General features: G+C 42.8%; 2 protein-coding genes across 12 annotated transcripts in view; one reads left to right on the top strand and one right to left on the bottom strand.

Moving 5' to 3' along the window:
• Window positions 1-1,374: 1,374 nt before the first annotated feature.
• On the top strand, window positions 1,375-16,198 carry LOC143165389 (beta-1,4-galactosyltransferase 3-like). Of its 5 annotated transcripts, none has more exons than XM_076348811.1 (7): window positions 1,375-1,451; window positions 1,781-2,237; window positions 9,669-9,904; window positions 10,794-10,984; window positions 11,537-11,659; window positions 14,496-14,600; window positions 15,581-16,198. In XM_076348811.1, the coding sequence occupies exons 2-7, from the start codon at window positions 2,000-2,002 to the stop codon at window positions 15,738-15,740; spliced, it is 1,053 nt and encodes a 350-aa protein (XP_076204926.1). In that variant the 5' UTR covers window positions 1,375-1,451; window positions 1,781-1,999; the 3' UTR covers window positions 15,741-16,198. The 5 variants fall into 5 exon arrangements, with proteins under 5 accessions (XP_076204926.1, XP_076204934.1, XP_076204957.1 ...); XM_076348819.1 differs by lacking the exon at window positions 1,375-1,451 and adding an exon at window positions 1,502-1,658; XM_076348842.1 differs by lacking the exon at window positions 1,375-1,451 and having other exon boundaries at window positions 1,502-1,928; window positions 2,058-2,237.
• Window positions 16,199-17,299: 1,101 nt separating this feature from the next.
• B4GALT4 (beta-1,4-galactosyltransferase 4) overlaps window positions 17,300-27,737 on the bottom strand; it is a 33,914-nt gene continuing 23,476 nt past the window's right edge. For all 7 annotated transcript variants that reach the window (XM_076348759.1, XM_076348797.1, XM_076348773.1 and 4 more), the window contains 4 exons: window positions 26,357-26,544; window positions 21,075-21,197; window positions 18,449-18,553; window positions 17,300-18,004 (listed from right to left, as the gene is read on the bottom strand). In XM_076348759.1, coding sequence (XP_076204874.1) covers window positions 17,863-18,004; window positions 18,449-18,553; window positions 21,075-21,197; window positions 26,357-26,544 — 558 coding nt within the window. In that variant the 3' untranslated portion in view covers window positions 17,300-17,862. The remainder of the gene's footprint in view (window positions 18,005-18,448; window positions 18,554-21,074; window positions 21,198-26,356; window positions 26,545-27,737) is intronic.

The following is a 27,737-nucleotide window of genomic DNA, read 5'->3' as shown; positions in this document are numbered from 1 at the left end:
TCATACCATGAAAATCTTGGTTCCTCTGTTTGTTTCATGGTTGACGCAGAGACTAATTCTTTCCTGTCCATGGCACTGTACTCGCTGGAGCTTTCAGCGGAACAGTGAGTGTTGCTTTGTTTTACGGAGGAGAAGATAAGCCAGGTGGGTTTGCCGTGGTCATGGGGGGAATGGCACAGGGAGAACGTAAACAATAGAGACTCACAGCGGTGCACAAGAAAAGCAATCTTTGCTGCAGCAGCACTGGGTGGGTTTCAATAAAGCAAGACTTTGCCCAGGCAAAAGAAATGTTAAATTTTTTATTTCAGAAACCAATTAATTTAAAATTAAATGTGAATTGTCAACAATTTACATCCAGGCCTTAAGCAATCCACTTAAATTGAATAATGGGTTGTTCTGCGCAGCAGAATGACTGAGGTCAAGCTTCCTGTAGATCTGTCCCCTACATCTTAGTCCAACTCTAAAGAAAGAGTACTCCCAGCTCCCCATATAAATGTTGTCACCCTCTCCCCCCATCTTTTTCCCATGCCACCCCATTTGGGGGGCAAACAGCAGCACGTGCTTTGCTTGGTTTGGGGCCAGGCATGCTGGCTGATGGGCCAGCACATGGGAGCTGACTGCCTAGCCAGTGGCTACATCTTGGAGGGGGACGGGAGGCTGAGCTAAGGGTGCCAGCGCCTTCTCGCTTGCACAAATTTCCTTTTTACTACTCTCCTCAGCGCGAACCCAGCCACTGACTTCTCTTTGAAGACTTTTAGGAATTTAGTATGTGTAAGACTTATTTTCCTCTGCCAAATTTAAGTGAAAATGGGCAACGCATTCAGAATCCGTTATGAGAACAGGCAGACAGGCTGGCAGCGCAGTCTTCTAAGCCCCATCTCATTAAGAAATCGGCCACTAAAAGGATGGGTGTAAAAGCCAAAATTTTTATTGGCAGTGAGGCCGTGACAGGAGGTCCCTCGCTGTGGAGGCTATGCTGCTGTAGTCCCTTCAGGCGTAGGTGGAGAGTAGTGTATTCATTTCAGTTTACCTCTCTCTGCTCGGTTCCATAAGCAATTCAGAGTTGGGACAGCGGCAGTGGGTTGAGAGACGAGAAGAGCCACGGTACAGCTCAGCAGCCGCCCCTACCCCTCTCCCCTCCGCCCCACAGCGCCGCTACTCGGCCGTTACCCGGTGGCCACCCCGGCTGAGGGCCGTGACAGCGGCGGGCGCTGAGGGAGCCCGGGGACTACATCTCCCAGCATGCCGCGCGGCGGCACAGCCCGGCCGGGCTCCGCCCTGCCCCGCTTTGCATGCTGGGAGCTGTAGTCTCGCCGGAAAGCGGAAAGGCGTGCGCGCGGGCTCCTCCGCACGCAAACCGCGGGCGCCAGGCGCGGGGCGTGGCCGCGATGGCGGCTGCGTGACGGTTGGGCGGAAACGGTCGCGCCGCCTCCTGTCAGCTCGGCGGTGGGGTGAGGGCTCTCTCTTCCTCGCCCCGGGCTGGGGCGGAGAGGGGAAGGGTCGGGCTGCCGGGAGCCTCTGGGGGGGGGGTGTTACAGGCTGCCTGCCCTCCGTCCCGCCCGTGTGCCGCTCTGTCCCTGGGCGTGCGGTCCTCTCCCGGAGTCGCCGGGGCGTGCTTCCCGCGGTTGCCTCTGCCTCAAAGAGCTTGTCCCGCGGGGGTAGGCGTAAGGGCGTGGGAGGGCGGCCGCTGCGCTTGTGCTGCTGCCTGCCGAGCTCGGGTGCCGCTGCCCCGTGGCTCTCACGCTCTGCGTGGGCTCGAACGGCTTTTTCTCTCCTTCAGTCCGGCTTGCAGAGCTTGTAGCGGAGAGGGGTGGTTTGGCTCAAAGCGTCCTGACGAAGCCGTGCTAGAAGAGCAGGCTGCCGCCTCAGAAAGTTTGAAGAGGAGGAGGAGGAGGAGGTCTTCCGTGCATAGCGATGTAGCCCTGAAGGTAGAACGGCAGCTCGTGGAAGGCAGTTAAAACTCTTCACCGGTCTGATTCCAGAGCATGGGCTAAAAACTATGTCCCTCTCTCGTGTCGAAAATCCTTGTTTTCTGCTGTTTCTGTTTGTCTTCCAAGCAATATTTATCCTGATACTCTACCGAGGTGGACCTTCAAATGTGTTTCGTGGGTTTTTAGACTCGCATCAGATTCTGGATTACTCGAAAACTCATGATGTGTACACAAACCTCAGCTTGTTTACCCAAGCTCCTAGTGAAGAAGCTATGCCGTACTGCTCAGTGCAGTCACCAATATTTGGTAGGTATAAACTGGTAGTGTTTGAAACAGCTGCTTTGGTACGTGATAATGCTGAACACTTTTTAAGTTGTATGTTTTTCAAACTTTTCTGCTTTAAAAGTGGTATACTGATGTAATACGCTGACAAAACTTTCTGGTGTTAATTAACTCATTTTTATTGGTTATACGAGGAAAAGTATTTTACTGACCTAAAAAATTCCAGTATTAAGGATTTGGCTACATAGAGATTGTAGAACATGAGTGAAAACAGTGCATGGTGTTGATAACAAGTTTGTAACACCTTTTTTTCTTGGTGGTCTTGTATAAAATGTGCCAATGGTTGTACTTTGGTAACCATGTAATTTTGACCTCTGACTCGCTGTAACTCCTGGGTTCTTTGTCTCAGCCTTATATCAAGCCTGTAGTTCAATATAAATTGATTGTTGGCTTTAAATATCGTTTGTATGAGAATGTAGCTTGGCACCTTGCTCTTCATGGTGATCTTTTTGGCCTGTCATTTATGTGTCCTTTAGATGTAGAAACTTCTCCTTTAGATTTAAAAGTCTGGTCACAGATTAATTTGTATTCACACTAGGACCAAATTAGAGCTGATCCTAGAAGCAGCATTAATCCAGCTACTGCACTACTAAAGCAGTTGAGAAACTTTAAGTAAAAACAAAGTCAAACTCATAAAACAAGTTTGTTGGTAGTAATGTTACCGTAAGTCGGCAGATGAGGAACTCTCTAAGACTCAATTTGGAGTTTTAGAAAGCAGGCATTCTTTATTGCGGTGCTGGGTGCAAGGTGGAATTTCCACAAATCAAGCACACCTATGGCTAGATCACCGTTACATTTATACACAAGAATTACAAGGTAATCCACTCCCAGTTACAATGATTGGTTAGTGATTTACATATAATTATAATATCGGTTGTGTCATTCTCTTCTGTTACTACGCTTACCCAGGTGAAGACCCTTCCCCTGCGCAAGGGTCGTCTTGACCTGTGGGTGTGTTTTTTAGTATTATAATGAAGGCAGTTCACTTCAGGACACCTTAAAAGTAAGTTTTGTTGCCAAGTTGGCCAGCTAAATATCTACCTTGCCAGGTTGTCAAATAACTCATCCTATATACAATAGAACCCAGGTGTTCTGGTTATGGTCTAGAGTCCAGAGAATAGGGACTTCAAGAAACACAGCCTCAGATAGCAAGTAATGCAGCAACCCATACATAACGCTAACATAGAGGCTAACTTCTTGAAATCAAGATGTTCTTATAGTTGATTATTTCACAACCAAACATAGAAAGATTCAGTAAAACTTAAGATAATCTTCAACAGTAAAGTGGTGCGTCTCTGGTAATAGTGAATCAGTTCCACTCAGCCAGCCAAGAATGGATGAGTTCTGTAAGCATGCACTTTCAGCTGATGTGGGGATGCCTACTTCTTAGAGTACTGTGTATTAAGTTACCCTTGTCTGTTTTTCCGTACTGCACAGGTTTCTGCATATCTAAGTCTTGCATATAACTAGCCTGGGAGCACTACTTAGTAGTTGCCCTGCTGTTCTAGGAAAGCTGATCACTGCATGTGGAGCCCAGCAAGAGCAAATGGCTGACCTTGGTTCACAGGTGGAAGTATTGTTGAAAGCTAGTGCTGTGGTTACTCTTGTGTCAAGTTGCTTACTGAGGTTAGAGAACTCTGCTGGGACGCTTTGGATGAGCCTTTTTAGACTGCAGTCTTCGTAATGATGCTTGTTCTTTTGGGAAGTTTTCTTCCTCTTTTGCTGAAGTTAAATACATGCAGTATGTATGATGAAATTGTATGATAACTTTAGGGTATATGCTTCAACATTTCCCTTGGAAACAGCTCTACTAAATAAATACTGAAATATTAATAGTACAGAGGCTTTTTGCACAGGTGCCAGTTGTACTGGTCTTAGTGCAGTCTCTGTTCATCACTAGCTACAGCCCACCAGTTCTTTTGGGAAGCTACAATTCTGTTTCCAACTCAATTGTTTTATTTGAAAAAGCACAGCAAAAATGTGCGTGCACCCTGCTTGTCTCCACTACTGATGAGAATCTGCTGTCCTGAAAAGAGTCAAATGAGAAAGCTTTGATCTCAAAAAAAAGAAAAACAAACAAACCTAGGTGCAATTCTGTGCAGCTTGCCTGAAAACCATCAGATAGGCAAGAGTAGTGACGTATATGGAGGAGGCAGACACAGGGTAAAATTACACTAATCAATGCTCTTAGAGCAGTGAAATCTTTTTAAGACCTCTTCTGCCCATCCCTGAGAGTGCTGAGAACAGAGGGGATTGGCCTGCATGTGGTACTTCAGAGCTAGAATGAAAACATAATGTTAGTTATAGACAGAAGCAAACAGTAAAGTTGACTGGGAGAAAAAAAAAAAGAGGCAAAATAGTTGTGGAAGTTTTGCTGCATAAAATATTGGAGTTGAGCATATGAAGCATTGTTGCTGTGAAATACAAATCATTTGGAGCATTGATAGAGATTCAGCTTAAGAAAAATGAGTGCTCTGCTACAACTTAACTTTTACTTGGTGATATTTCCCTTTAAATATAAGAAGTAAATTATTCCTTCTGGTATTACTATATGCCAGCCTCTTCTGGATGTTTTTGGTTTCCACTCCCTGAGAAATGCATGCTGTTCTGCAAGGTACTTGCCCTTTGTTTTGTATGTAATGGGCACATATGAATAGATATATAAATACTTTATAAATTACTTGATTGGTTGTTACCATCTTCTCTCATGGGACTGATCTCTCTTGGAAGTGTTATATCAGAGAGAATGATGCCTTTTAATATTAATTTCATAAACTCCATTAAATGAGATTTCAAATCAATTCTTGAGGACTCCAGTCTCCAATTTAGAGCTGGTAATAAGTCACTGTGTCCACTCCAAAGCATGTTAAAGTAACTGGAAGAATGCCAAATGGCTTAAATGGTTTTTGCATCAGGGCTTTTATAAAGTGCAGCACTTTTTCCACTTACATATATAGTAGATCATTTCGATAACTGTTTGAACGTAAGATCAGCTTGCAGCTCATCTGTTTTTTTTCCTGCCTCCTGAATCTACAGCATCTTGGTTCTTCCAGGGCTGCGGAGTAAGAATTAAAGTATAATTGCTAAACATCTCTGCCTTGGAGGAATTAGGCTCTTGCTGACTAATGTTACTTTTTTAGTGCTTAGTGGTGTCCATTGAACCTTTTGTGACCAACAACTTGAAAAGCATTGTACTAGATATTCGGTGTCTTCATTAATATTGTGAACAAATTACTCAGGTTCCCTTAAAGGTTTAAGATTTTACACAAATAACCAGTTTGCTTTTTCCAAAAACAAAAAGGAGGAAACAGACAAGTGTTTAATATGCTAGAGTTGTGCTTATTCAAACTTAACGAAGTAGCATTTAAATTCAAAATCTGACTCTCACGTTGCATGCAAGATGTGTAGTTTGTTTTGGTTCATCTTTTCCTCTTACCAGGAAGAAGCCTGATGCTAGAAGACTCAGGGTTTGGTTTTTTTTTAAAGAGGTACCTTACTTCATGCATGGTATGTGCTGAATGAGTTGGTTTGGTCCTTGAGGACTTCAATAGTTGAAAGCTCTGTCTGTAACTCTGCTGTTTTAAATATGCTCATGCTAGGGAAGAATTTTTTTCCAAGCCCTTCTTCTAGTAGTTACTCCCTTTCATCTCCATCTGTCGTAACCTTTTCATGAGTGTGACCATCTGTTGTGGTAATGACTAGCTCTTGCTGCATTTCCTAATGGATGCTGTCCTACTAGAGTTTCTTCTTTTGGATTTAAAGAGAAGTAAAAAGGTGGTAATGCTGAGGTTTATTTTCAGCTGCAGTTGAGGCAGCCTTGTATTCTGTCATTAGAAACTGGTGCTTAAATTAAGGCTGTTGGTCTGCTTTTTTTTGTTTCTTTCATTCAAGCAGTAGTAGAATTATACAAATATGACTCTATTAATGTAGTGTGTGGTGCTGCACTTTCTCAGTGAGGTATTAATCCATGCTGCTGTTCCCGTTTGTTTAGCTTGTGTAAGTTCTGTTTATTCCGATTGAATTCAGTAATTATAGCTGCTAAGCCTAAATGTGTATCAAGGAGTTTAGAAGTCATGGAGTTTCTTTCCTAAGGTGGGATAGATCTGGTCAAAATCAATAGATCCCTCTGATGGTCAAATGTGTTGCCTAGAAAGTAAAGCAAGCGGGGAGTATGCTGTCACTGGCACCAGCTAACAGTACAGACAGGGAATTGTGAGTTTTAACCCTACACACAAAAGTTTCATATTAATTAAACACCCTCTGTGTGATGGTACAGGCACAGAAAGAGCTTAGGAACCAGGCTACAGAGAAAGTGCTTGTACACTTCAGGGTGTTGATTCTGTACCTTGTCTGAATTGGGATCCTGTGCTTTCTAGCATGTCTAAGATGGGCTTTTCCTCTTTTCCCAAAGCTGTGCTTTAGCAGTCTTATTTTTCCCTATTTTGTCCAGCCTACAACTGCTCTGTTCACATCTGGGATTTAATTGGATTACAGTGCATTAGCCTTTTGTTAGTTGGGCAGGAAGGAGACTTGAGAGCCAGAATTTAGTTTATAGCCAAGGAGAGTAGGGCAGCCAGAGGTTTTGGGGATATAAGTCACAGACTATGTTCTTTTCTGTGTTTCCTTGGCGTATACTAGATTGAGTTTCTGAGCTGAGTTGTTTGAGGTATGGAGCTGGGCTGGGCAGCTCAGGAGAACATGACATCTTGAAAAACCTGAAAAATGCAGATATTACCCTCATGAATCATATGCTTGGGTATGGAAGGAGACAACAGTAGTGAAATTATTGCACGTTATCTTACTCATACGCTTATGTCCAAATTTAGATTTGATTTTTTGGAATTTAAGGATTATTGCTACAGAACCTTACTCTGCAATACAGAGAGCCACGATTATATTATAGAAAACAAAACGCTGCCTTTGTTGGAGAACAAAAGGGATTAATTTCCTTTCTTATATTTTCCTTGGAGCAATGATCTGGAGTTGAAATCCAATCTGAATAAAACATTTCTTTAATAAGCGCCAGTTGTCATCAAACCAGTGGTTAATACTGCTATAGTTAAAAGATCTCATAATCAAGGACTTCATCAATCTAAAAAGCAACATAAATTACAGGTTAAAAACAATGTTGGACTGAAGTGTGGTGCTCTTAAAGGCAGAACAGGAAACTGTCTGCATAGAAGTAGGTAATAACATCGTAAAATCTTAACAATAAATGTGATCTAGATTCATGGGCCCACAGCATGATTCTCTGATGAACTACTCTTCTCTTTCAGGTACAAAGGGACGGCAACGTACTCAAGTTTTCTACTGAGGGTAACACAGTCGAAATCAAATTCTGCCTGTGTTTTAGATACTTGGGGAAGTATTGAAAAGTGGTACTTAGGAGTCAGCTATTGCAAGATCTTGCTGACAAGCAAAATTCAGGTTTTCCTTTTAAAAACGAACAACAACCAACCAACAAAAACCATGAAGTGGGATTCATAGCGGCTAGACCTTTTTGACAGTGTGAGGAAGGGGATCAGTGGCTGTTCAGACCGACCTTCAGGAAATGTCATTATGTGTGTTCCTTGAGAAGGAAAAGGAGACACTTACTGAGTAGAGGTTTGCCCATCAGAAATGTGAGGTATACCAATTTCCACATACTAGCAAAATGTTTCCCAGTTCTGAATGGAGAGCTTGAATCTTATGCCAAATTTAGTCCCTAAGCCTTGTTAGTGCTCAAAAAACCCCAAACAAAACAGTGGAGGGATGTTGCTTCCTTCTGTGTCAGTTAAACAGGATGTGGGTGAACGCAGGCTCAATTCTTTTTGTTAGAGTTGTAGCAGAGACTTGAATGTAGGATGGGCTGGAAGAAGTATCTTCTGGACTCACCTGCTTAAATACTTAATTGGACTTAAGACACACCCATACCTTTCTCTGCTCAAATGAAAGCTACTAAACACCAGGCCTAAATGTTTGCTGTTTCTCAGGCTTCATGATCAGAAGTTTTTTGAGAGAATAATTTATTTCAGTGGTTTAAGAGGGAGTCTGACTTACAAGATACGGAAAACTTGCTTTAAGACAGCCATAGGATTAACTATGAGCTTGGAAGGAAAATAAAAACTTATTTATAGCTATTTGAAAACCAAAACCCAACAACTTGCCTCATAGGCTTCTGGTGCAAAAAAATATTTTGTCTTTGGGTAGCATGGCCTGCAGAGAATTGTTGGTCCTACTTGAAGCTGTCATTTGAAATTGTCAGCTTTTAACTGTGATTTAGGTAAGGGTTTCCTCCTAGTTCATTTAAGTAATAGATTTTGATCTTGTTCTGCATTGGTGCTTTATTTCCTTAGAAGTTGATATTGGTTGGAAACCGTTAAGACACACTGATTTGTGTATAAATGTAACTCTTTTGCTGGTTCTGGAACCTTTTCTCGCTACCCAGAAGGACAGGCATTTAAATAATTGTAGAATTTGTTTGTTCATATTGTTACAAGACTTGTGTTAAAATGGTGATTGACACTTTATATTGATTCTTTCTTACTTGTGACTTGTCAAGCTTTTTCCATCTGAAGGATGGAAGAATTCAGATAAAAATGCAGAATTATTTTTTTTAATTGGGTAAAAACTGTTAAACATACTGGATATGTTTTGCATTTAAAATTGAGGTGCTGTGTAGAGGAACTATCATACATAGTTTCTTTTGCTACCCTGCACCTGTTCCTGAAAATATGTAATATCTGTCGTCTTCCTTCTCAGTTCTGTCATCTGCTTCCAAAATTCTGAAGTACTGCCTATCACTGTGTATCATATGCCCTTCTGGCATGTGATTATAACATCAAATCGAACTTGAAACTTTTTTAATGATAAAGCTAACATTTCCTAAAGCGTTTGTATTCATCCAGGCTTTAAACTATTTCTCCCCCAACCTGCTGACTATCCTTTTGGACATCTTTGTCCTTGAATCTCCTCTGAAAGAGGCTTAGAGACTTTTTCCATATGGGTAGCAAAAGCAGGTATGTCTGTTTGTCTTGATTCATTTTCAGCACTATTCTTACAGTGAAGGTTTGCTTGTGTAGTAGGGAGCCAACACCAGGAACAAGCAAGCTGTGCAAGAGCCCGGTGAGGCTTGCTGGCTGTGCTGGGACTGGGGATGCCTCTCTGGCAGGTTGCTTGTGGGCCTGGTGCTGAGCCCGGCACACCTCGGTGTGGAGCCATGGGGAGGTGACCACCAGGCAGTGGTGGAATTCATCATGTGGGCGCATCTGCGTGGCGTTAACTGTTCTGTGCTAGGGTAGGGCTGGTGTCTTCAGTAGAAAACATCTGTAGCTAATCTGATAGGTTTGAATGAAGGTTGAGAAACATCACTGATGTTACTTTTTTTTTTTTCCTTTTTTCTGTCTCTCCTTACAGTTGGTCCGTTAACCATCACATTCCGGGTGCGCCCTAGTGAGAAAATGATCATAAAAAAAAATCCTTTTGTTCAGTCTGGTGGCCGCTATAGGCCACCTCACTGCTTGGCCCGCTACAAATCAGCCATCCTTGTAGCTTACAGGAACCAGGAGAAGTACCTTCACCATCTTCTCTACTATATTCATCCTTTCTTGCAGCGTCAGCAGCTCAGTTACAGTATCTACTTGATTCAGCAGGTAAATCTAAATCAGATGTGCCTGGTGGTATAGCTGAGCTTCCCAGTTAAGGGTTAGGTTCTGACCAAGAAATGTGAATCTTGTGATGTGGAAGTATGGTTTTACACATGGGTTTAGAGCAGGTCAGTTATCTGCTGTCCCATCTCTATGGCTGCTAATGATTGAAATACCATACCACTTGTCAAGATCATCATTCTGCTATTGATTTGTTCTGCTTTTTTTCCTTCTAGAGGGATAAAGTTGTCATTAAGTGGTAACTTGTATTTTCAGCTGTTCAAGAGTTGAATGTAGTTTGCCTGTAGCTTGTCAGTGTGGCTACTGAGCAAAACTGTTGAGACTAAATGCTAAAGTGAAGTTTGATATTTTTAGTCTGTATCAAATAAAAACATCTGGCTTGACCCTGCTGTGGGCCAACCTACGCAGGTCAAACAGCCATTTTTAACTAACATGGACAGGTGTTGCAAAAGATCAGTGGTGAGAGAACAAGTTTTGGATTCATTAATTAAAACTGATAGTTGATTGGGAGGGAGAAGAAGCTTTTTTGTTTGACCAAGATCTGTTTTCTCATTTCTAAGCTTTAATAAGCAGTAGTCAGGGCAAAAGCGTTGATGTGCAGATGTACACCTGAGGATTGGCTTACTGGTCTCTTAAGTCAGCCTTCTTCAGGTGCCCATGGTATACAGCCCCTGACACAGCAAAGCTTACAATTGCTGAGAATATTGTGAAGAGAACGGGTGAAATTTTCAGAGTCTGGAGCATGAAATTTGCAGCCAGTATTGATTCATTCCAGTGTCATTCAATTGAATAAGGCTTTTTTACTAGCATAAATTTTTTAATTTACTTATCCTCTTTGTTGTTGTGATGAAGAAATGTAGGTTTTCTTTTCCAGGTGGGAAACGGTACATTTAACCGAGCAAAGCTGCTTAATGTTGGTGTCCGGGAAGCCCTGAAGGATGAAGACTGGGACTGCCTTCTCCTGCATGATGTGGACCTAGTACCTGAGAATGATTATAATCTCTATGTTTGCGATGAATACTATCCCAAGCATATGGCTAGTGCCATGGATAAGTTTCAGTACACGTAAGTGCCTCCATTTGCTTTGGATGTGTGTATCATAATTGGTTCACTTTCTGCATGGAAAGTATGAATGGGGACAGTGAAAGATACAACCTTTAAGAGGTTTTCTGTTCGTTAGTTTTGCACTAATAACTTCCCCAGAAAAGGGTATTCTTGACCTAAGCATGCAATCTTGAACAGTTCCTTGCCTGCAGTTCCCTGTTCTGCTGTTAGCTCAGCTTGGCAAATGACTGGCAGATTTCTGTTTGCCTGTCGTTCCAGAATAAAAGTATAGGGTGGCAATTATTGGATCATGTGGAAGATGTGTGATAGGATGCAGGTATTTTGAGCTAACCCAAGATGTGAATTTCAAAACCAGCTTTACTTTGGTCTGCTGCGGGGGGAATGGAACACGATAGGAATTACACTGGGTTTACTGTTTTGGGTTTTGGCATTGTCATGACAGTGGCTGTGAGGTATGCGATTAATATACGTGTGACTTGGATCACGTTGTTAGTTTGTGGAGGACTGGTATTAGCCTTCAATATTGATGCTTTTTTTTTCTTTCTCTTTTAGTCTGCCATATAAGTCCTTTTTTGGGGGTGTATCTGCTCTGACTCCAGAACATTACATGAAGATGAATGGGTTTCCAAACACATACTGGGGCAGTGGTGGTGAAAATGACGACATTGCTACAAGGTACTAAGCACGGGACAGGCTTAAAATAGAACCAAGCTAGCTAGTGAAACATGTAGCATTACCCTGCGAAAGGAACTGAGATGTTGTTCCTTAACGTGCTCGCAGTATCATTATAATCCAAAATGCTGTTGGCATTGGGAACGGTTAATGTCAGAAGATGCTCAGAATCCATGAATCCAATCATTGTGTGCTGGGAGGACAAAGCTTTCCTCAGACTCTGGAGGGCAGAATGTTACTTTACATCCTTGTGCCTTCCGTCGCTCTGGAGTACATCCAAGGGGTTATAACCACCAGTAGTTGACAAGTGACTCCATTGACATGAACAGCCCCAAGGGAAGGAAGGAATCGGCAAGCTTGACAAATAAGAAAACCAAGAAGGTACTTATTAATTCTCAGACAGTTGGGAATTTAAGTTACGTTGGGCATCTAGGTTGCTCCAAGTATTACCTAATCACCAATACTTGGAATTAAGGAACACAAGGAATTCTAACTTCTGTCTTCAGTGCTGGATGATGGAGAAGCCTGTGTGCTACTGTGAGTCAGTGACAGCAAGATCTGATGTTTTTTCTTGTACTTCAGTTGCTGTGGCAGCAGCATGCTATGGAAGTGAGTACAATGAGTTTAGTTCCAGGTACTCTGCCTAATGCGAATTCTTCAAGTACAAAATCATGGCTGTACCTAGCTGCTTTATTCAGCTTTGTAGCTGCACTGTGCACCTTCATCATCCTGCACTGAGGCAAGCTCATGGGGAATTTATAAAACTAAACTGACAATAAAGGCCTTGTGTGTTTTTTGGTCTTGTACAGTGTCACAAGTTACACAGTTTTGGTGGAACGTTCTGTTCGAGGACTGTAGGAGTTTTTACAAAGCAGTATTCTTCTGGGAATTGAAAGTCAGATTTTCTAATGTAGAATTCCTCCTTTTCCTTTCAGAGAAAGCTAACTAAAAGGGTGTATGATTGTTTAGAGATTCAGCATTTACTAGAAGAATGGAATGCTAGGAAAATAGATCTTTAAATCAAACACTACAATGCCGGGTCTGTTCAGCTGTTCTCAGTACAGCTTAGGCAATTAATGTGGATTTCGGTACCAGTGGTAGAGAGTCACGCCAGTTATGCATAAGAGTGCACTTCCTTACAGAAATCTCTTAAGGCAAGTAGGTTCTGTAGATCCCAAAATAGCCCTTTCTTGAAGGGAAGTAAAGCATGTGTTGTTTCTCTGAAAACTTTACTAATGATTAGCAGTGTTCTGGTCCATAGGTACATGGAGGCCATGGACAGTGCCTGTTAATGATTTATTCACATGCTGAAGTCTCAACCTGCAGAAGTCGGGAATGAGCTGGCTATTTTTGAATGGCCAGCTTGATGCACCTACTGGGATTTGGAATTTAGGAGGTGCTCAAGCACTTCTTACCATGTAGCAGCAAAATTAATTAGTATTTGAAATTGGACATTGAAATGTCAAAAAAAAAAAAGTCCTGTGTAAAGGTTTTTTGCTGGGATACTGCTTATTAAAGCAGAGTTAGTGAAGAAACATGCTGGCTGCTACTTACAGTTGGCAGATGGCAGTACTCTATAGTATTAGTCCTAGCAAACACCAGGATCTACCTTTTATTGGAAGAAAATACTACTCTAATTGGAACCACTTACGTGTTGACATTATCAACTACAGGAAAGTCTGTTGGGTTCTTCTTAACAGTAAATGAATGTATTAACTGTTTCGTATTACAGTTTTAGTTTAATCTTGCAATGCAAAAACTGTAACAGCAAAACTAGTGTTCTTGCTTTTTCTTGTCAATTTAATGTGCAATAAGCTTATGTTCAGAAAACAAGAAAACTTGTTTAAAACTCAGTCTGAAATAATAGTATGTCATACTGTCAATGAAGCATTGTAATAATTTGATGGCTCTAGACTAACAAATATTTTCAGTTCTGTAGCTTCTTTCAGTGTTATAACATTCCTGCTTCAGCACAGCTTGCTGCTGTACCAGATCTCAATGGAAGGCAATCAAATGTTGCAAACATGCCAGTTAGATAACCTCAGCTGAGCAAACATTCATTCTTACATTCACAGGAATTTTCTCTGTCTAAGAGCTGCCCTGTGATAGCGGAGGTTTGCTAGCCCTAGCACTATTACAGGCACTTTTTATTGGTAAACTAACATAGATGCCATCAGCAATGGGTTGCTTGAAAGTCACCCAAAATGCTGTTTTTAGGAGCTCTCTCCTGGAATTCTGAGCCTTCAGTTCACTTTTTTTCTTATCTAACTGTCCTGCAGCTGAGCAGCTCACATTTGTTTGTCTGGTGCCTGTATTTATCACTAATTGTTTATGAAGCCAGTTCTCTAATCAGGCCATCTGAATGAATTGCACTTCTCAAAGAAGAGAGAGAGGCTTAATCTGGATCTGAAACTTGGGACTGGCTTCCTTTCAGAAACTGCAAGTTTGGGGGTTGGGTTTTTTTTAAAGTTTAGGTGACGGACCTCTAGGCAGTAAAAGCTCTGCTCTTACAAGGAAGTGAAAATACTGCTCAGTTGTCAGATTCATGGGAATTGCTCTGGAATGCTCTGTATGCTGTTGTTCATTCCCTGCTTGCTATAATCCTCTTTGTACCCTGTCGAAGTGCATTGCAGCTGTAAGCTTTCTAGCCCAAGCCTGGTTAGAACCTGCTAGAGAAGATAATGTGGCACTGTGGTGTTAAACTTGCTCCCTTCAGCTTCTATGTTTTGCTTTGATTGCATTAACACTGAAAATCATCTCTGACTTTGAATTCCCCTATAACTATGCCTAGAAATAGTATCTTTATGCCTAAGCAAACATTTTGTTTGTTTTTTTAAAGGATTCAGTTAGCAGGAATGAAAATAGTCCGGACATCACCTCACCTTGGACGCTACAAAGTGATGGACTACAATGAAGAGACAGAGACACAAGAGCCTTGGAGAAGGTAACTGTCCTAGAGGGGGAGGCAGTTAGGAGGCTACTCTTTGTCTTGTGGCAGGTTGACTGTTACTATCATCTTCCTCAGAACAGGCAGTAAGTATACCTAATGCCACTGCTTGTTTTTCTGCTTTAATGTGGCTATTTAAAGAAGGCTCTCAGTCAGTTTCAACTGAACTGTTCTGCTCCTGTCTCTGCATTTGACGGGTTTCTCCTAGTTTTCTACTTTTTTCCTATTGTTAAGGACACTTGCTGGCTAGGAAGCTAACACATATCAGACTTAGGCATCAAATTATTCGGGGAATAAAACTTAAAAAAAAAAAAAAACCTGCCTGTCTTGTAAATAGGGAGAGTTCAGTTTGAAGAGGCACTTTTTTATTATAGGGAATTTGTAACAACTTGCTCTTCAATCTGTGTGGATGTACAATGTGCCATTAAAATAGCGGAAAGGAGCATTCTAGTTTGAAGACATGAGGAAGGTGCTGTGAGAGACCTTAGCAAAGACCCAGTTTTACATAAAAGAGCTGGAGGAGCGTGTTGGGTCAAGTGTGGTGGAGGCTTCTCATACTAACAGTGCAGACTTCCCTCTATCATCTCAAAACTCAGGTTCCCATAACAACCCTGTCTTAAAACCTACCTACAGCAGCCAATGTACACCATTGCTGCAAGCCTCTGCGTTGCACTCCCAGGTCTCTCTAAGCTGCTGCCAGTTTCTTGGTTTTTTGCGGACTGTAGTTGCTGTGTCACTGGTCTCCCTGTCTGATTAGGTTCCAGTCCAAATTGTCCTTGTTTAGAATACTCAGCATGAACTTATCCATTTAGTCTTACAAAATGCCTTCTCTCTCTAGTCTGTATTATGTGAGAAGAGTTTTCTTGGGGCTTTTCTGCTAGAAGCTTTCATCTGCTAAGCCCTTGCCCCCTCTGGAAGTCTGTTTCTTTTGCAGCTTCAGCTGCAAACATCACCTTTGTTCTTCTGTCTAACTGCAGGTATTCTTCCTTCTTCAGGCCTACTTCCCGACACAACACCATAAAAACATGGAAGGATGATGGAATGAATTCGTTAGAGTTCAAGCTCCTTTCCAGGACAGAGCATCCTCTTTATACCAACATCACTGTGGACATTGGTTATGTTCCCCCATTTTCTTAAGAGAATGAAAACAAAAGCAGAGTTTGGGCTCAGCATGGCAAGCATGCATATGGGCATTCAGCCTCTACCTCCTGTTGTGGTGTGGAATCTGCACCACCTGAGACTAACCCTTTTGTCTTTCACTTTCCTCCTGACTGTTTAAGAGTTAGAAGAAAAGGCTTCAGGAATAGGGTATGATAGCTAATAAACAGGCTGTGGCTTACTGTAAAACTAACTACTGAGTCAGACCCACCTCCAGCCCTTGGGATCAAGGTCTCCTTGACAGTAAGCTGACCCAGGTTTTCTGGAACCTTTGTTCCATAGGTGGATAGCTCTGTCCTGCTTCTTACTTAAGTGTTAATTGGGATGCAAGCCATTCTGTCAGACAGGCCTCTGAAGTACTGTATTTTGAGAAAGTGTTGAAGCCATTACAGTTTTGTAAGTATCTTTTGTCAATTTGAATAAAATAAATTGAGTTATGTGTTTGGGTTGAGATTTTCTAGAATATTTAATAAGTGTAATAAAGGAGAAAGTTGCCCTGATACCAGATACAACCAGAGCTTAAGTCCTTGGGTTCTTTCTGGCCTGATCCATCAGTGTTTAAATGTTTTTATTGTAGCTGTAAGTAGTTCAGGCTGAATAGGACCTGAGGCTGTCACCTAGACTAACCTCCTGCTCGGACTAGGGAAATTAATCTAGTGTTTCAGCTGTTGCTCAAACATTAATTATCTTTCAAGGTTGATATGCCTTCAACATAAAATACTTCTGAGAAATTAAATACAAGAGAAAAAACAACTTAAGTCAAACATGTCAACAGTGGAGCTGTGACCCTGGCAGGAATGCATTTCTACTTACCTGACTGTGAGACTGATGCAGTCTCTCCAAGACCTTCCCCTTCCCGTAATCTATCTTTCTCTATAAAATAGCACTGCCTACCAGGTCCAGTTATTTTGCAAGCATGACACAGGATATTTTTGCTTGTTACTTGTAGATACTAAAATTCCCTGTTCACTGAAAAGCTGCATCTATCCCATTAACACCTAAGAATTTATTTAAAGCTTCAGCCTTCTCTACAGTTGGAATAATGTGTCAACCAGCTAGAGAACCATTCTTCAATATTATAGTAAGCAGAAGTTGCTTTTTGTCTTGTAATTCTTAATATATTGTGTCCTAAAAGAAACTCTCCCCACCCTGGCTTCACATCTACCTGCAAGGGATGCATATCCAACAGGCAGGTGTAAGGACAGTAAGGAAAGGAAAGTGCTCTAATCAAGATTTTAGCAGAAATCCTGCAGCATACTGGAACAGGTAGTTAACCATAGACTTTCACCAATCTTCTAAAACAAGAATCACATATAATAATGGCCTGGGTATGTATACAAATTGCACTCTGCTAACAGTGTGGCCCAAAGCATTAAGAAATGTGGACAGCAATTTCTTGGCCCCTGCCTTTCCTTCCAGATCTCTCCAGAATAACACAACCTGCAGCCTGCTGCAGAACTGAGACTTTCATTTTGCCACAGGACACTTCAGCAGTCCCACAGCAGGGTAAGCTGAGCTCATGAAGGACAAGAGAAGCCTTTTGAGTTCAATGGAGTGTATTTATTGAGAGATTTTTAACATCTCCTCACCTATTACCAATATTGCCCTTCCCTCACACATAAGCAGTTTTTCCTCAGGCTGGAAAAAATTAGCTTTTCTCAGCAAGTTTGTAGTTGGTGAAGAATTCTTGTGCTTTTAATGAGAAAAGACTGGCCTGTTCCTTTTGAAGTCATGGCAGTGTTGGCAGTGCTAGGCTGCCTTCCCCCTACAACAAGTAAATTTAGGAATAGTTGCAAGAACAAATTTTTTCTCAGGACACTTAGTTCAAGCCCTTCCACTGGACCAGCCCAAACAAGGACACTTTTGTAAATGTCCCAGCAGAAAGTGCATAGAAGAACACAAGGACCTGTCCCTTGGGACAGTCCCTATCTCCAGTCCTCACAAAAGGAAATTCTCAACCAACCAATTAGATGCTGTGAAGAAAGACTTTCTTCTCTGCTACTGAAGTACTCCTTCAAGCAGAGTGCCAGAGTCATCTGCTGTAACAGCAACCACAAACACGATCTGTTGCCGTTTCCAATAACCTGTGTGGTGTTTGCCCTTAAGAGATCTTCGGCTCCATGCTGAAATCCACCGTGATGTTGACATATAAAGGGTTATGTTCCACTGAGAGCAGTTTATATGAACAAGAGTTCAGCCCATCTGTTTTCCACGTTCTAGATACCTGACCTAGAAGCTTCATCCTGAGGACAGAGAGGAGAAAAATCTTCATTGCCATGCATAGGAGAGGAGTTTTGAGCTCTTTCCCACTACTAGTAAACTTGAGGCAGAGCTACAGCCATTCTGTATCTACTGGGAATGTAAAGTCATGCTTTTCCTGTCCTCAGCATGGACAGCTGGACATGGGGAAAACAGTCCTTTGGTTTAATCTCTGAAATCATACGCTCAAATAATATCCATGTAGCTTTGGAAGTTTCTAAGGAACATCATCCAGTCGATTCTAGGCAGATCTCATGTACTGAACAACAGCTGCCAGCTGTGAGCAGTGGTGTCACAGGACTCACCCCCAGAGCCTCTGTGTACCACAAAATGCCTGTTTGGCTTAGAGCAAAGAACTTTGCCCCCAGGTGCCTGGCTCCTAGCCACGTACCAAGACAATGCAAGGTGGAACACTGTTCTTGACTCACCTCTCTCCATTCTCTTCATTACCATGGTCTCGTCTATGGAAGATCATTGTGTACCTGGCTACATCAGGAGATGGCCTTACCACTCTCATCTTCTGCATCTCAACCCTGGAAGAAACAATAGTGCCATGAGCAAGACATCACCTATAAACAAGCTCTTAAGGGAAAAAAAAAAACCACCACACAAACCACCAAAACAAACACCAACATTTGGAGACTTCATCTCTTGTAGATGCCATTGAAGCAAGCACAGAGAATCGTAGGAAACTCATCTTCATCTCTTCCATGACCCATTTTGCCAGAGAAATGGGGCTCAGAGTTGTGTTTCTGGAGAACAGGTCCAGTAGGGTGACAGATAGCCCTTTCTTTTAAACAGAAGCAGGTAGCTACTACAGTAGAGATCATGTAGAGCTTTAAACACACATTTAAACAACAGAGTACATTTAAATTAGTATTTTCTGGTCTAGTTTGTACTGCCCTGTATTAAACCTAGGAGGTCTGTAGCAAGATTCCACCCTTTTTGCAACAAGTTCATCTCAACTCCTGCAATAAAGCCCCTATACTTGATAGTTCTCCACTTGAAAAAAAAAAAGCTTGTTTTCTTTTTTAATAGTTGGCAGACAGCTGCAAAATTTTTATTTGTTGACATGAAGAAAACTTACTTTCTGAGAACAGTGCCAGAAACACTGAGCCCCATGCATGGATTTAAGTGTCTGACATCAGGCACTTGATTGGAGCTTTTGGCCTTAAACATCTGTGGAGCACAACAATTTTGCTCTGTCAGCAGAAAACATTAACTTCATGACAGTGGAATTAAGGAATAGCCCAGGTCTTTGCTAGTCACAGCAGCAGCTGAAAGAGCAATAGGAAACCAAGAATTGAAGAAACTGAGCCCCTACAGTTTTCCAATGACTGTTTGTAGCAGTAAGTTATCAAACAAATATAACAAATGATCTGAAAAGTCTCTTTGTGATGCACACCTTAGGAAGGGGCCCAAAAGAGACCATCACATTTAACGTAGAGGCAAAACAGTAGGACCTAAGAGCACTCCAGCCCAGAGTTCTTGAAGATACTGAAGGGGATGCTGCCATCTGCTGTCTTCGCACAGGAAGGCTGCAAGGATCTCTCCGTACAGCTACCCACCGAGACAGCAAGCTTCCCATTACCTACCCACTGCAAACTCCATAACCAGCCCAGTCCAAGATCCACCCTTCCATGGAAAGGCATGAGCCAAGTCCAGTTGCAGTGTGCACTCTGGGTCATACAATTTGGTTTCCACACCAAGACCACAACAGCTGCAAAGTTATGAGGTGCCACGCACAAGTAGGCATCGCTTTTGATTCCAACCACTTGCAAACATCGTGGAGACCCTCAGTAAATCCTGCTGATCTGCTGCCCACAGGAACATTTGAAAGAACACCACTATCACCTTTGTTCACTCATTAACTGTGACACTTCTCAGGAACCTGGGGAATAAGATGGTACCAAGCCATCCCCTACCACTATAAAAGCCAGCTCCCAAGAGGTCACAGAGAAGAAGTTGGTGTGTCTAGCTAGGGGTAGAGAGAAAAAGAAAGTTGTGATTAAGAAGGGACAGAAATCCATGTCACCAGTAGACCTTTTAGATTTCTTGAGATACAGCTGACTGGTCTGCTGAACTGACGCAGCGAAAAACTTTCATTTGGAAGTTCCTAACTTTAACACACTTGATTTCACCAGTGTAATTATTTAATATCACCAGGGGTATGAATTTTATGTCCCCCAAATGTTTGTTTGCATATTTAAGCAATTGAAAAGGATAAACACTTGAAGAATGACAGAGTATACCCAAGTTACAAATTGACAGGCTCTGCCAACAGAGCTTGCGGGGTTTTTTTGTTTTTTTCCTTCCTTCACTAACAGCAGCACAGGATTAGAGGTTTCCTCCTAGGCAAAGGGCAAAAGATCAACATAAAAGTTTTGTCGACTTCTTTGTCCTACTAAACCTTTCAAACTAATAAGTTTCTCCTACTTTGACAGGCACGTCTGCAGACCTAGTTTTAACAAGAGCAAAGGGCATATGCATATACATGCAGTCTTTCTAAAATTCAAGTTACTCACTATCTTAACTATCATCACCACCACCCACGTACAAACTAAGCCCTGCTTGGAGTAAATCATGGTAGTCAATGAATGCAGAAAACCCAATCCCACCAAAACCAACATACTCCCATGCTCTCGCAAAGTATTGGAACTCAATACATCTGTGTCTCTTCGGCAAATCACACTCCAGACTTCAATCTTATTATTTCGGTTATAAGCAATTTCCAAGTGAGAATACAAAAAAAAAACCACCAAAAAAACCTGCACACAAACACACACACCTCACAACAAACCCCATACCCAACCAACAATGCTGTCAGGAGGAGGACCAGGTCTCAGGCGTGCCTAACCTTTTCAAAGAGGAAACCATTCACAGAACTGCATCTCACACTCCAAATCCCCACTGCAATACTGTTTTGAGTTGAAGGCTCCCATAGTGTTCCACCTTTGGAGGCTAGGTGTGAAGTCACACCGATTTTTTTGTTTTTTAAATCGATGCCTCCCCCTCTCACACCCATTTCCCTCTAGCCTTTTATTTATTTATTACCTGATTCGAAGGTCGTCATCTTCTCCACCCCAACCCCAGTAGTTGTTAGAGAATCCATTCACCTTGGAAAACTGATCTCTTGTTAGAGCAGTTACACCTCCAAAATATCCCTGGTACCGTAACCTGGAAGTACACAAGAAGAGAGAATGAGGAATTAAAAGTCAAGTTCTACCAACAACGAAAATACCACCCTGAAACTCTGGATCTAGACCTGTCTTTCACAGAGTTAAGGGTGCACAAATTCATGAGGCGGGTCTCGTTCTCCTCCTCTTTTCACAAAACGATGGTGATTTGCTTTAGGCGAGAACTCCCCAACTCAGAGAACGTAGACTTCTTCAATAGTTTCTCTCTCCCTTGCCAGCCAAAAAGGCACTTCACCTCAAGGACTCTGATGAGTAGAAAAGGAACAAAGCTATGCGCTAATATAGTGGAAGCTTTGCAATAATGATAGCAAGCCATCGATTATCTTAGAGCTGAATCTGAAAAACTTGGAATGAAATCAGATCACAGCAAGGGGGCACGTGCTATGGGATGTTGCAGGACCAATTCCAAGGTAAGGTACAGTGCAAGTTACTTGGTAACCTAATGTAATGGAGCTCAGCTCTGAAAAAGATCCATTTCTAACTTCTACCTTCCTTCTCCAGGAAACTGCATCTACTTTAAAAAGGTATTTACATACCATGCTTATTTATCTTCTTATACCATTTTGCTAATTGCTTTTTATGATACTCTCCTCTTTCTTGGTCCTTAAGGTAAGCATTACAACACAGCCTCTACTACATCGCACTTCAGAGGTGATGTGCACATGGCTGCAGATTGCATTTTGATTTCTAGATGTATGTGAATATAAACAGACGAACAAATTGCCAGGGCTAGAAAGTATCCATTATTGGAATTTACATGCCAGACAAGCAAAGGTGCAGTGTTTCTTATTATTTCTGGTTTACCATGAACCTAATTTAAAAACACCAACTCCCCCTGAAAAAAAAAAAAAAACAAACCACCACACACAACCTCCCTCATAGACTATTTTTCCTGGCTGATTTTTCCTGTCACAGCATCACAGGAGAATTGCGGAGGTTGGAAGGGGCCTCTGGAGATCAGCTAGTCCAACCCCTCTGCTCAGAGCAGGGTCTGCTGGAGCAAGCTGCTGAGGACCGTTTCCATTCAGGTTCCAAGCATCTCCAAGGATGGAGACTCCACAACCTCTCTGGGCAGCCTGTTCCAGTATTTGACCACCCTCACAGTAAAAAAAAAAAAAAAAAACCAACCACAACCCCCCCCCCCCCCATCCCCCCTTTTTTTGTATGTTTAAATGGAATTTCCTGTATTTCAGTTTGTGCCCATTGCCTCTTGCCTTGCACTGAGAAGGGTCTGGCTCCACCTTCTTTACTCCCTTCCATCAGGTATGTATACACATTGACAAGATCCCCCTCTGCCTTCTCTCCTCCAGGCTGAACAGTCCAGCACTCTCAGCCTCTCCTGACATGTCAGATGCTGCAATCCCTTCATCATCTTCATGGCTCTTCTCTGGACTTGTTCCAGCATGTCCACATTTTTATTGTGCTGGGGAACCCAGAACTGGACACAGCACTCCAGGTGTCCTCTCAATGGTGCTGCGTAGAAGGGAACAATCACCTCCCTCAACCTGCCGACAACACCCCTCCTAATGCAGCCCAAGATGCTACTGGCCTTTGTCATGAGGGCACATTGCTGGCCCAGATCCTTTTCTGTAAAGCTGCTTTCCAGAGAGTTGGCCTCCAGTTGGCCTACTGGTGCATGGAGTTGCCTCTCTCCAGCTGCAGAACTCTGCATTTCCCTTTGTTAACTTCTTTAGATTCCTGTTGGCCACATTCTCCAGCCTGACAAAGTCCCTGGTACATCAACCACCCCTCCAAGATTTCTATCTTCTGAAAACTTGCTGAGGGTGCAATCTGCCCTATTGTCCAGGTTACTAATGAAGATATTAACAAGTACCAGCCCCTGTATCAAACTCCGGAGTGAACCACTAGTGACTGGCCTCCAGCCAGACTTTGCTCCAATGATCAGAACCCTTTGAGCCCAGGAGTTCTGCCAGTTTTCACTCCATCTCACTGTCCACTTACTAGTCCATACTTCATCACTTTGTCAATGGGGATGTTATGAGAGACAGCCTTCTTAAGTCAAGATACACATTATCCACTAACTCCTCCCTCATCCACCAAGCTAGTCAAATCAGAGAAGGCTATCAGATTGGTCAGGTATGACCTGTGAACAGATTTGCTTCATCACCTTCACAGGGATTAAAGGTGAGGTTGACCAGCCTGTAGTTCCTCAAATCCTCCTTCTTGCCTGTCCTGAAGACAAGTGACATTTCTTTTCTTCCAGTCCTCAGGAACCTCCCCCAGTCATCACGACCTTTCAAAGATAACACAACAGCCTTGCAATGACAGCAACCAGTTCCGTTAGCACTCACGGATACATCCCATCAGGTCGCATGGTTTTATGGTCTATGCCCAGTTTGAGCATTCCTTGACTTGATCCTCCTCCACCAAGGGTAAGTCTTCCTACGTCCAGACTTTTCCACTGGTATCAGAAGCCTGGGAATCCTGAAGGCAAATCTTGCCAGTAAGGACCAAGGCAGAGAAGGCATTGAGTATCCTGGCCTTTTTCTTGTCTTTTTTCACCAGGTCCCCTGCCACACAGCAGGTACACGTTTTCCCTACTCTTCCCAGCAGCTGATGTACCTGTAGAAGCCCTTCACATTGCCCTTCATGTTGCTTGCGAGATTCAACTCGAGAGGCTTTGGTTTTCCTAACCCCATCCCTGCATGCTTAGACAGCATCTTGTGTGTCCTTGCAAGTCACCTGACTCTGCTTCCACCTCTTTCATGCTTCCTTTTTCTGTTCCGAGTTTTCTCAGGAGCTCCTTGTTCATCCATGCAGGCCTCTGTCCACCTTTGCTTGACTTCCTGCACATAGGAACGGACCGTGCTTGCGCACGAAGGAGGCAACCGCTGAAGATCTACCAGCTCTCCTGAACCCCTCTTCTCTCCAGGGTCATCTCCCAAATGATTCTTCTAAGCAGATCCCTGAACAGGAAGTCCAGGGTTGTGATCCCACTATTTGCCTCATTCCCTCCTTGTTTCTGACCTTCATTCACATCCCTGACCAGTTCTTCCTTGTTTGTAAGCATAAAGTTCAGCAGAACACCTCCCTTCATCAGCTCTGATCACCTGTGTCAGGAAGTTATCATCAATTCACTTCAGAAATCTCCTGGATTACTTGTGCCCTGTTGCGTTGCCCCTTCCAGCAGATACCAGGATGAATAGAGTCTTCCACGAGGACCAGGGCCTGTATACATGAGGCTTCTTCCAGTTGTCTGAAAAAGGCTTCAACTGTCATTTGCTGGGACTGTGATATACTTCCCAAAGAGACGATGTTACCTATATAAACATACAAAAAGGATTGTTCGAGGCAGATGCAGTCTCTCATGTGCTCTAGCTGCGTTTTTTTCTCCCTCTGGAATTTTTACTCTTCCTTGCTCTCTCCCCTTTATCTCTTCTCCTAGAGGAGACCAACCACAAGGTAGCAGAGGCCCTGTCGAGTTTTAATTATGCATCACCACCTTGAGACTTCTGCTATGGGTGCTCTAGAGAAACGCAGTCAACAGGTGGAATGGACAGCAAGGAGGTCCCATAAACAGCAACAGCAGGGAAGAGCCCTCCCCAGCCATGCTTTCAGGCTGCACTGCCAGTCACCAACAGTCCCACATCCCCCCATTCCAGCAGCCTGGTAGGGTTTGGGAACTGACTGCCCACCCACATATCCATATATGCACCCCGTAATTCCCCTACACCACTGGAGAGGCAGACACTGAAGGAGCCAGAGCTGTAACCAGGACAGTGCTGCCCACTCGTTCCTCCTCAGGCAGAGCAGAACTGGCAGGGCCCAGGCATATCCTGCTCCTAGGTGACACAGTCTTCAAAAACACACCTCTGAACAGAGGCAGTGACACAGAAAAGAAAGTAAGAATCTAATTCAAACCACCAGTATCCTAGTGAATAGTGATGCTGGGTATTCACAACAGAAACATTTTGTCAGCATAAGACTCTTTAAAGCCAAAGCTTAAAGCTGACCCATAACTAACAGCTCCTTCCCACAAACAGGAGAAACCTGAGGAAATTAATAGTAAGACGACACCTTAGTAAAAGCAAAAAAAAAAAAAAAAAAAAAAAAAAAAAAATCCATCTTTAGCTAAGCTAAACACTTGCAGTAACTAGGGCACAGGAGGTTAAGTAAAGTACCTCAAGCTTTGTGCCATGTTATTAGCCTGGATTCTGCATGCCTGTCAATTAACCAAGGCAATGTTTCTGTTGCTTTGGTGCACGACCATCCTGTAGCCCTCAGCATTCTCTCTGCAAGGCGCAGTGCTCCAAAAACTTGTCACAAGCCCTGTCCATTTGTGCTTGTTCCCATTTTCACTGAATAACTGGAAAGTGAATATTATTCTCTATAAGAATTTGCACATCCCACCTCTTTCTCATATATTTGACAAAGGAAACCCAGAAGTGAAGTAGAGCTTTACTTCAAAGTACTCCGAGATCAGCTTTTGAAAAGCCCACTTCTAATTAATATTAGGAGCGACATGACATAAGAGGTGACTCTTGAAAGAAACACATTCAATGAAACCACTCTAGTCATTAAATTCACCAAGCACAGGAGCCTTTTTTCTCTGAGGTGGACTGAACCTGACTTTTCACTTTAAATTATTTATATCACACTATCACTTAGGGGACCCATTTAAAAATCAGAACGATCCTGTATTAGATGCTGTACAGCCAAATAATTAAAGGACAACCCTTGGCAAATTCTCACACTTGAGCTCTCAATATCAGAAGTTACCTCTTCAACAGCAAAAGCTAAGTGGCAAGTTTTATTAGCACAATAGTAAGATCACACTGTCAAATCACAGGACCAGAAGACTGCAAGTGTATTTCTAACTTTGACGGAAGGTCTTCACACAACCTCTGTCACGTTGGTTTCCTCTCAGAACGCCCTTTACCTCACCCCAGAAACCAGAATGATGACAATGATCGTTTGTACGGGTGACCACGGAGCTGACTTCAGAGATCTTCAGCTATCTTTTGCCAGAAGGCGCTCCAGACAGGCGGAGCATTACCACCAGAAATCTGGTGTCAGAAGGAAGGGTAGATACCAGCATACAGCTCCAACAGAAGAGGAACATTATCAGTAACTTGGCATTTCCCAGTTGGTATTCTTTCCATAGTCCTGGTTTCCTACCTGTATCCAGTATTGTTCCTGCCAACTACAAGGTGCTTTGGTTGTCTGTCACACATGTAAATGTTAAAGTCATTTTCTGGCACCAGATCCACGTCATGGAAAATGAAACAGTCCCAGTTCGCGTCTTTTAGGGCCTCTAGGTATCCTACATTCAGCAGTTTAGCTCGATTAAATTTGGTGCTGCCAGCCTGTGGAAGAGAATGGAAAAAACCTCTGAAGAAGGTGTCAAACCTTTTGAACCAGAACTGCTCCTGGGCATTTGTTCTAATCTTGTAGTTTGCAGCCGCATTCGTGCGTCACAGCCTTTACAGCAGTAACTACACAAAGAGCTACCCCATAACTTTAGATACAGCAGCAGAGTGGCCAATGATGCAAAGTGTTTCTTCAGTCTCTACTTGTCATGAACAAACACAGACAAGGTCAGGAGAGCCTGCGGTTATCTGGGCACCAGAAGTATGCATACTGCAATTTCACTGCTATTGCTGCTCCTGTCCTGGAGTTCCCATCAGGCTACATAACAAGAGAGATACCTGTAAACAGTTTAGAAACTGGCACTCCATACAACTGTGTCAGTAAGGCTTAAGGAAGCTTAAAAAAAAAAAAAGAAAAAACACCACCAAAAAACACAACAAAACACCCCCAACAAAAACAAAACACCAAAACATTACTCCCATACTGACTGGTTTATAGATGTCAGAGCACCTGCCACAGATGGTTTATGCTTGTCCACTCAGTTTAGAGGATAGCAATGCTTAAAGAGTTCACTGTATTTCCTTAGGTCACACAGTAGGTGGCAGAGTGGGAAATAAAAAGCAGGTCTCTTCATTTTTAACTCCTATCTATAATCTAATTATTATGGTGCACAGGGACTCCCCCTGGCACAGAGCTTCACTTGACTTTTACTAGTCTTTGTTGCTTGCTTTTGCTATAAGTTAGTGCATCTTCGCTTTTCCAAAATACCATTTTTCACCTTTGAGGTATACATGTATATACACACACCTGGCAGTTTTGTAAGCTTACCATGTCACCATTCACTCTGGAGCAACAGGTGTGCTTATCTTGCTATTTATTTTTTACAGGGCTGTGCACACGTGCCAGCCTGTAGAAGGCTTTCTGCTCCTGAGGACAAGGTGGCGAGTCGCCTCAAGTTCCCACCTGGGAGTCAGAGGACCAAACCCTGTGCTCCCAGAAACTGACAGGGCAGTCACTTTCCAGAGCTAGGAACCTGATGTACTTGAAAGAATAAAAAAAGCCATTTTCAAGAGAAAGGGGTCATTTGCTAGAAGGTGCCTGGACTGAAAGAGGCTCCATGGAAGATGAGGAAGAAGCTGGCCTCCCCTGACTGAGAGGAGGTTAGCTGTAGGGAAAAGCAGTTGTACAC

Source organism: Aptenodytes patagonicus, chromosome 1, assembly GCF_965638725.1.
Source record: "Aptenodytes patagonicus chromosome 1, bAptPat1.pri.cur, whole genome shotgun sequence".
NCBI lineage: Eukaryota > Metazoa > Chordata > Aves > Sphenisciformes > Spheniscidae > Aptenodytes > Aptenodytes patagonicus.
This window is presented reverse-complemented; position numbering and strand designations above follow the sequence as displayed.